This window comes from Calypte anna, chromosome 5A (genome assembly GCF_003957555.1).
Source record: "Calypte anna isolate BGI_N300 chromosome 5A, bCalAnn1_v1.p, whole genome shotgun sequence".
Taxonomy (NCBI): Eukaryota; Metazoa; Chordata; class Aves; order Apodiformes; family Trochilidae; genus Calypte; species Calypte anna.
Window position 1 is genome coordinate 19,841,413 of NC_044251.1, and position 9,857 is coordinate 19,851,269.

The window sequence follows — 9,857 nt, forward strand, 5'->3', positions numbered from 1 at the left end:
TCCAGAATCACTAAGTAGTCATATGGAAATTAGCAACCAATTTTAGTAAATACCCATTAAAATGTATACATTAAAGGCTACATCTTGGTGCTCCAGATACAGCTGTACAAGCCAAATGGGCCTTAGACCACAGACTTAGGGCATGGAAGAAATCTTCTTTCCTTCCTCTTTCTATGTGACAGGGCACGGTGACAATATGATTACATCACTGCTTTTTCAGGCAGTACAGGAGAAAGAACAGCCTTTGTGAGTCCTACACCATTTAAGTCTATGTAGAAACTGGTACACTCCCAACAGCCTTCCCTGAACTCCCAGGTGCCTGAGCCTCTTGTCAGTGTGGAAAGCCTTTACAGTGAAGGAAGGATATCCAACCCAACAGGAATTTCTCTTGTGAATGGCTGCATTTCAGTCTTTGACACAGAACTTGCCAGATGTATTGTGTGGAAAGCTCTTCAACTGAAAAATGAGGACAAAAAGAAAAATACAAGCCTAAACTTAGATTATTTTGAGATTCTTTGGACTGCTGCAAGCCAAGGCATCCAGCTGTGTATCAGCATGAATTGATCTCCATGGACATGTTAATACAGCAGCCATAATGCAGGGGCATAAATTCTTGGATCTGGTGCTTTGTTATGACAAAAAATATCATTATCTCAGTTTTGTATCTTTATCTAACGTGGTAGCTCATACAGATACAGTATTTCTGATTTGATTATGAGGTAATGTTGTAAGGAGAAATGGATAGAGGTAACAAAGATGAAAAGAGACCCAGCTTCCATTTTTAAAGTGTGGAAAAGAAGATTGTTAGAGAAATAGGACAATGCAGGAACACTGACAGCCATTTAAAAAATTTTAATCTCAAAGTGCTTCAATAGCATAATTCATTCCAGGTGGTGTTTGTATTTTTACTGTAAAGTGAAGGAAGACCACTGATGTATGAACCCTACCATTCAAGATACCCCAGGCATTTCAGTGCAACATGCTAACAGGTAATACTTAAATCTTTCTTCCACCAAAGTCCATCTTTGGTAAAATGTTAAAACAGTTCGTAGTTATGAAATCTAGGAGATAGTTTAATATAGAAAGACTATTACTTCTTCCTAACAGGAGGAACAAGCAGAGCTAGTAATGAGCAAATGAACAGCTAACACCAGACAAGGAATTCTCTGGATCCTTTCCCAAAGTATCTAAAATACAGCTATTTTTTAAAAAACAAAATAAACAAGCAAACAAACAAAAGCTTCTTTAAAAGCATTCTGCCACATTTATGTGTAAACTGAGGTTTAGTGCACTTGAAGGCCTTCTCCCTTTTCTGTGTGCTTCTGGGGCTTGACCACAAGGAGTTGAAACTAGAGGATGCACCTCTTCAATCTTTCATGTCTACTTTTACCCAAAGATAATGCTTCAACCTTTTAACTTGTTTTCTTGCCTGTTAAAGAATGGGAAATGGCTCACACAAAGAACATTTGTGAAGACAAAGGGAGATTGCAGGGTTTGCTGGGTGGGACAAGACATTCTCCAAATAACAAGTGGTCTTTTTTTCCTTTACTAACTTCACTTACCCCAGAGCAATTCTTAGATTTCAGCCTAGGCCGAAAAGTTCCTGAGGATTAACCTGGAGAATCTCAAAAAAATCAAGATAAGATTGATGGATCCTTCTGCTAGATCTCATGTTGTGGTTTCCTTTCTGCTCTGTTCCTCTTGAGGTTCTCCTTTCTGTACAGTACAGTTGTCCATTTCACCCTGAGGCTTGGGCACTCTGTAGAAATAGTGGTTGTCTAATAGTGGAAATGTTTTGCAGTGCTTACTTGCTGCTTTGCCCCATGCATATGAAATAGAGTGCAAACACAGGAGTTAAGATAGAGAAGCTGCTATGCTTAATAAGAGGAGTGAATTTGTTGATTTAATTTTGCCTGCACTAGGTTATATAAACTGGAAAACTGTCATAACAAGGAAAATATTTCTACTTAAAGCTAAAGAGCTGTATTGCATTGTTTATATTACCTGTGAATGTCAGATTCTTCTTCCAGCAAGTCACTGGCATCCTTCCCTTTTCTCCTTACAAATTCTTCACTTAGCCCAACCTGCTGTAGAGTTTGTCTGTAGCGACGCTCTGCTCCTTGACGAGCATCATGCTGTGAAATTGAAACTTAAACAGTAAGCACATAGAACTGGGGATTCCCCATAATGGTCAGCTTTAAAGCGCATATCTAACACTCCTAACAAGAGAACAAGAGGACAGCAAAGTCCCTGTCTAGAATTTTTGTTATCTGTACAGTACAAGGCCAAAACTGAATACTAGGAGAATGTCTTATACCTCTCAAAGCCAGAGCTCACCCTTTTCTGCTTCTGTTCTTTTTTCTTCCTTCTTCTTCCTGCCTCTACAGCATTCCAGTCTTAACAGACAAGCATGCTTGTCTCTCGAGTCCTGACTCTGACTCTCAGATCAGGAATATGTGTAAAAAAGGGGTTGTCAGAAATTCTGGAAGAATGTTTGCTTTTAATTTGTAAGCACTAAGCTCAGTGATGTTTAATAAACAGATAACACCTGTGATACAGCTTCACATCGGCAAATCTTCAAGAAACTGAAAACCAAGCATCCTGGATCCTATATCCTCACCACCTCCCCATAAACACTGCAAATCCATGTAGTCTGAGACTACTGTTTTTCAGAAGGACTGGCCAGCTTCTAAAGATTAAGGTGTTCTATATGGAAGGATAGAATTCTTGTCTCAGCAGAAGAGTGCTACCAATACTGATGAATTCCTACCAAAGAACAGGCAAATAGAAACATTAACAATATTTCTCAAATAAATGTGTTCTCTTCCTCCATTCATCACACATAAAGTCTGACCCAGAAGGTTGCCTTCTATTTTCTTAAATCAGCATTTTGTCTATGTATTCTCACTATGGTCTAATCAGGTATCATCCCTGGAGAACACTCGGGCAAAAAGATACCTGATAGGGAGTAAAGTTGGTATCTACATTTCAAGTGCAATATAGGTTTGCAGATGGTACTGCATGATGGATGAGCTGTTCTGAGTGCAACCCCAGACAGCAGAGCTTGGAGATACAAGTGACTTAACTGTCATTAATTTTTTAGTAGCACCAGAGGTACAAAGAAAAAGTGCTCAACTGGAGAAGGTTTTAAGAAAAAAAGTTTATAATTTCTAGATTGCAAGTTATGGTATTCAGGTGCAGAATAGGTATTTATATAATTTCTGGTGTGATAAAGTCTTAATTTTGACTTGTAGTCAAGAGACTATACAAGAATTTGTATCTTCTTATCTGTGAATTACTTGAGACTAGTTTTCCTAATGCCTGTCTTAAATGAAAGGCAATATATCCTGTTATCCAGAAACACTCTGGAACTTTGACCAGTTACCTTGGTGACCTGTTCAAAGAGGTATGGTCTGTTTTTGACTCGCAGCTGCATTTCTTCCAGCTCCTTTTTGTATTCCTTTTCTCTCTCTTTCATATTTTGCCTGAAATTGAAAAGTTCCCTGTAATATAGGTATCCTCCAACCACAGCTGATCAGGAAACAAGGAATACTTGGTAACTGTTACAGGTCTGGTGTCCTGGTTTGGGCCAGGATTAAGGTAATGTTCTGTCTTGTACTTTTGCTTTCAGCTAAGTCTCTAATAAGTAGCTGTACTTGCTGAAATCAACAGCAAGTTTCTCAGTGTCTGCTTCTAGGACTGATAACCCTCAATGTTTATATTTACTATTAGAGAATGGTGTGTAGAGCCAAGGCCACTGCTCAGTTCTGAGGAACATTTTGCCCTTTGGAAGGAGAAAAGGGGTAAAGAGGTTACACCTGCAACCCTCCTTTAGGGAGGAACAGACAAGATAAATGACTAAAATTGACCAAACAGAGTATTTCATCCCATACACATCATACTCAGTATAAATTTGAGGGACCATGAGGGTCAAACCCCTTCCCTTCCTCCTCTTCTTCACCTGAGCTGTTCACTTCAACATCCTGGGAGGATTCTGTCCATTTGTCTCCTTGTGGTCCTGATCCGTGCCAGCCTGAATCTGTGTGTTCCTGCCTCCAGCTCCCAACTGCTCCTGACTCCAGGAGTCCAGCCTGGACTTTCCCAGGGCTGCCCTGCAGCCTCAGTGGTGATGGGAAGGAACTGGGGGCCCCCATTACTGGGGGAAGGAACGCAGTATTGTTTTCCTGTATATTTGTATATATTTAGTAATTTTTCCTTTTTATCATTACTGTTTCATTAAAGCTGTGTAGTTTAGTTTCCAAACCGTAAGTCTTCCTCCCTTATTCTCTCTCCTTTCTTTATCAGGGAGGGGAGGGGGATTAATAGAGAGCATCTGTTATTTGGTTTAATTGCAGGGCCAGCGTTGAACTGTGACATCTGATAATTCTCTTGACACTCAATGCTGGGCAAAAAACCCCTATTGCTGGCAAGTTAGCAAAGCTTTACTAATAGCATGTAAGCAGAGAGAACTAGTGTTCACATTTTGTAGAAAACATTGTCTTTGGTATGCTTTACCAAATTATGCATTTGCAATTATGCAAATTGTGCCAAACTGGCTTGTTTGTACAAATTAGTTTCTACATGTGTTAATCTAAAGAAAATTGCTCTGTATGGAAAGAGTAGCGTGAAATTGTCAAAAACCCACACGAATATGGAATGGGTATGACAGCCAAAAAAACTGTGCTGGGGATGCTTTTAGACCCAGTTCCTCCTAAAGAATTACCCAGTTAGAAGAGCAAACAGTTATTTCTGTGTGGAACAGGATACTGACCGGTTCTGTGTCAGCTTCTCCTTGTGTGTCTCCTCCAGGCTTTTATGTGGATCCAAGGCTTTTGCTCGACTGTTCACTGACCTTTGGATAGCTTGACATTTCTTTTTCTGTTTCTCTAGCCAATAAATTCCTTCTTTGGCCCCTTCTTTTTTGTTATCTAGGGAGCATCTATACAGGAAAAAAGTTAGTAATGAGATCACTTAAGATGGCCAGACCACATTCAAGTGGAGAGTTTCACTTCTGTAGCCCTCTACAGAGAAAAACAAAATTCCAAGGCTTACAAGTGTACAACTGCCAAATCAACTGGGAGGCAGTGCAAGAATTAACAAAGAAAGAAGACAAACATTTAGAAAAAATGTTACTGATGTGATGAGGGAAAACGCTGACTTTTTTTTCATCCAGTTTGGCCATTAGTTGGTGTATGGTCTTGCAGACAAACCTTTCTACTTACCTAATTGCACATTGCCTTTTTCTAGTGGCATCAGTAATATGCACTGGAAGGGTGTTGGGAGAGAGAGAGGAGAGTCCAGTCAGAGAATGACTTCTTTGCACTGAGACCTTGGAAAGTTGCTGGGAATCCTGAAAAAAATGGGAATTCATTCAGTGTATTTGTTCACAATACAGAAATCTCCTCTCTTCATCTACTTGAAAAGAACAGTTGGGTTATGTGGGCAATGCACTCATTCTCTCTTCCATCAGTAGGGATTTGCATGGGAAGAGGCTGAGGGGAAGGAGAGATGATCAGGAATATGGAAGGCAGACTGAGTCTTAGCTGTCACAGTTCATTTCTTTGTGTAGAATCTTGTTCTCTGGTTTGTCCTAGAATTCTGCAGTACTCCCTAGACAACAGTAGAGGTCACAAGGTCATGAACCATATGTAAGTAAATGCTATAAATGTAGTAAGGTGCCAGCTTGATCAGAGAAAGCAGTACCACAGAAATATCCACTCATCTCACCTTTATCTTTTCATTAGCCTGCCTCTGCCTGCCACAGAGGCTGGAGGTTCTCAGCTTGAATGGCTTATTACGAGTTGCTTTGATTTCTTGTTTCCTTACTGCTTCCCTTTGAAATGCCCAGTAAAGTCCTTCGAAATCTGGTATTGTTGGATTAATCCTTGGTTTGAAGCTGAAACTTTTGTCCTGCAAGAAGCCAAGTCTTTCCTGCTTAGTTTTAGTGGCAGTTCGGGATTGAGGCTCACTCTGACAGTTGCTGGTATCTATGGGAGCTACGGAGTTCTCAAGCAAATCCTTGGCTCTCATGCGAATGCGGATTTCTCTGTAGAGTTCAGCTTCTAATGAATCAAAAGCAAAGCAATGAGAATAATAAGTGACATAAAAGGCTGTGAAATTGCCACTGCACAACTGTAAACTTTCCTTTATGATGGCTTGTACACATATTGGAGAGATGAGGTGTCACATTCTCTTTCCCCACTTCCTAGCCTCTCCTCTGCCTCCCAGGAAAAAAAATTCAGATACCAGAAAAAATATGGTAGCATTTCTTACTTAGGCATTTGTCTCTAGATGTCTCTTTCTCTTTTCAGACTGTTACTGGATGGGCCTTTGCCACCTATTCCCAGTCTTAGGGGTATCAGGCAACTTGTGCCCTTTGTCTTGCACATGTTAACCAAGGTTCTATTTTTCATATGGGACTTTGTCATTCTGTTGATTGTGTGACCCAAATGGGTTGTTCAAATATACTTATAACCTACTATGGCTTTTCTATGTAATATCCAGCACTATTCATCTATATTGGAAAAGATTTTAAAGGAGCTTTTGGATTTCAAGTAAGGAGTGCATGGATCATGTCTTGTGACTTATGTGAGAAACTTTCCATAGAAAGAATGTTCAGGGTAGAGCATCAAACTTAGTCCTTTCCTGTGCAGCACTAAATACTTGACAAAACTGAGACAGTTGTCTGTGGGTTGTTTCGGGTTCTTTTGCTTTTAGAAAAAAAAAAAGATACTGCTGCTTGCAAAATAAGACTTTAAAATAAAGTCCATTTAAAAGTTTGCATTGACTGAGGTATGAAATGTTCATTCCTCCTCCCTTCTTGTATGCCAGATAGGAAGAGACCAGCAAGTTGTTCTTTGCTTTCTTTCACCTTTCTGATCTATTTAGTTTAGTACATGACCACAGAATGTTTTCTGATAAAAACTGAACTGGTATAGGCTCAAGAAGAAATCAGTGTGAAATGGTAAAAAAAAAAAAAAAAAAAAAAAAAAAGGTGTGAGAAAAGCAATGAGGATTATTTAAGGGCTGGTTTAGTTCCTTTATTCAGGTGTGAAGTCAGCGTTGCTTACTTCAAAGTGTGAGGGATTAAGCTGAAAGAAAGAGGGCATCAGGAGAATTTCCTAGGCTGTCCCTCTGACTGCAGTGGTCCTGGCATCCACCTTCCTGTTTTAACACTTCATAAGAAGGTGGAGAGGGAAGGTAAATGAAAACATCAGAGACTGGCAGGAGAGACTGGACTACTACACAAGCACTTAGAACCAAACTAATTGCCTGGTTTGGGCTCAGATATTTTTCTCCTAGAGGTCCTGTGCAGCACAGATAACCAGGGTGGGAGTAGAATTGTCAGTTTCAAGATACATAAAACTTGGACACTTCTGGCGCTACATCTGTTGTCATGTTTGTGCCATAAATCACCTAAGTCCCTTTAGCAAAACCAAAGGGATGGAATCTACTGCAGGGAAGGATTCCCAAACTCATGATTTGCAGCAAAAGGGGTATGGAAATCTGTTGAAAGAGCTCAGTGTACTCGTGTGTGCTGAGGAGCACTACAGAACTGCTGATGATGATTCCAATATCAGACAAAATTTAGGACACTCTACTGCAAGAGTACCTAGATGAAAGGTGACCAGTGATACACAGGAGAACAGATAAAACCAGGAGATGCAGTGACACTGGCTTTATACTCCAAGTCATGCCTTATGGGCAATGATCTTGCCTTCCAGCATGAAGACAGCAAGAGACCTCCAGGGAGTTATTTTTACAGTAAGAGCCCTGGCATTTTACCTTTGAGTTTATCTCCAAGAAGTGGGTAGTAAGTAGATTTAGGAACTTTTTTACTGGCTTGCTTCTGTTTGGAGCTCTTATTTGGGGTTGCTGCTGACAGGAACTTTTGCCTCATAGCTTCTTTCTTCTTCTCCTCTTTCTCAAGGAAACTGAAGGGCCTTTGAGTTGAAAGTAGCAGCTCCTTTCTTTTCTGTGTTGCTATTTGTCTGCGAATCTCATTTTGCTCCATTATTTCCTGATAAAGGGGTAGAAACACATGGGCAGGTACAGGCTGTGCCCGGAATTGTTTCTGACATTCAGCTTCATCCTGGCTTTGCCTTTTGTCTCTCTGTTTATCTAGTTCAAGAAGTATGTATGACTTCATCAACTGGGACTTCTTGCGAGCTTCCCGCAGTGTCATTTCGAAGGGCTGAGGGATGGTGATGGAAGGAATCCAGGGAGATGAAGCACTTTTTGGCCTCAAGCGGGGTTTAGGAAACAAGTGAGGTTTTTGCTGATCCCAGGTACTGTCCGAGGTGAGGTCGATCAAAGAACTGGACTGCCTTTTGTTACCAGAGGTATGACTAAGACAAAGACATTATGAAGGGGAAATAAGGGAAATTATTTAAAAATATAATTAAGAGAAAGACGTAGGCTGACCCAGTTGTTACAAGACAGGCCTATGGCTTATCATTCTTGGGCTCCATATTTTGCTTTGCTTCCAAAGTTCATGAGCAGAGCTTTGCTTCTTTTGCATTTTCCATGTATAAAATGGCAGTTACGCCTACCTAAGTAGGCATAATTACTTTGTAATGCAATTTATTATGCCAGAAGAGCCACAAGTAAACCAGAAACTTCCAAATTCAGTGATATGTAGCCAATAGCTACTCAACTTAAAAGACAAACTCAGAACAGGCAATGAGTCAAACACAGAGATGCACAAATCATATCAAACAGTACCAAACACATAAATTTTTAAAGATGCTGATGGAAGGGCAATTGCAAGGAAACTGCGTTAAGAGGTTCAGCTGGCAACTGTGTAGCTGACTAGAAGACCATGCCATTGATAATAAGAAAAAAACACCCAAGATTATAATGGGTTTCCTTGAAGTAGCAAACTACTCACAGGATGTTTGAAGGTGATTGTGAAACTGAGTAAGGGAAAGGTATAAATGCAGATCAAAGGACACTGGAGGTCGATCAGGGTAGACAAGCACAGGAAGATGCGAAAAAGGGGGAATATAGAAGATGCCAACCAGGTGTTCACAGTCTCCTGGTCCATGCACTTGTGTGGTGGTTGCTGTTGTCTGTTCTTCGTAAAACAAATTACTTTCTAAAAGCATATTAGCGTGATCTGCTAACATGAGCTTCAAGCTCGACTGATGGCACAGAGAGACAAGATGTTTGAGAGCTAGATGCTGGAGACCACAGCTCTGAAGAGTGAGTGCTGGACAGAAATACACATGGTTTGCTAGCAAATTTTAAGTGTGATTACCTGGTGAGGAGACATGGGATTTGTGCTCTTTACGTTCTACATGAATGCTGTTTACATGGGCACCTGTTGGCCCAATCCTCCCATCTATGAACATGCTTGTAGCCAGCATTTTGGTACTATGTACATCCACCATGGGACTTCATGCTTCGCCTCAGGGCTGGCCTAAAGCAGCAGGAATCCCACATGCCACTCCACCATCCTTACCAGGTCCCATCCTACCTGAGAACCTCCCACAGCTTCTCACGCAGAAGTTCTACCTCCCGCCTGAAACCCTCGAGATCATCATCGTCTTCGGATACCCCGAGGTCACCGTTTAACTTTGCCTGGCACGGTAAGCCGGGTTCTAACGGAGACCGCCGGCCTCCCATCCTCTGGGAAGTGGTGAGAGACGCAGGAGCTGATCCGTGACGGCCTGAGGAGATGCCGTGTCACCTGCAAGATTAAAAAAATCGAAAAGTTATCGTTCCTGGGATGCGATCCCAACCTCTATGCCCGGTCTCGATGCTCCCGACTCTACCCGGTAGAGCCGGGAGCGCCGAGGCCGGGCTTCTACCCTCACCTGCAGGTCGCCACCTCGGCCCTCCAATGGCACCTCCTC

The 9,857-nt window shown here is 41.3% G+C and overlaps 1 protein-coding gene across 1 annotated transcript; it reads right to left on the minus strand.

Annotated features, from left to right (window-relative positions):
* Positions 1-839: 839 nt before the first annotated feature.
* Positions 840-9,685, minus strand: FAM161B (FAM161 centrosomal protein B). The gene is made up of 8 exons (XM_008505267.2): positions 9,479-9,685; positions 7,786-8,348; positions 5,728-6,062; positions 5,223-5,350; positions 4,772-4,939; positions 3,386-3,485; positions 2,005-2,135; positions 840-1,759 (listed from the first exon to the last, which is right to left on the minus strand). Exons 1-8 carry the CDS (start codon positions 9,625-9,627, stop codon positions 1,669-1,671), a joined length of 1,665 nt encoding a protein of 554 aa, XP_008503489.1. The 5' UTR covers positions 9,628-9,685; the 3' UTR covers positions 840-1,668.
* Between the last annotated feature and the right edge of the window lie 172 nt (positions 9,686-9,857).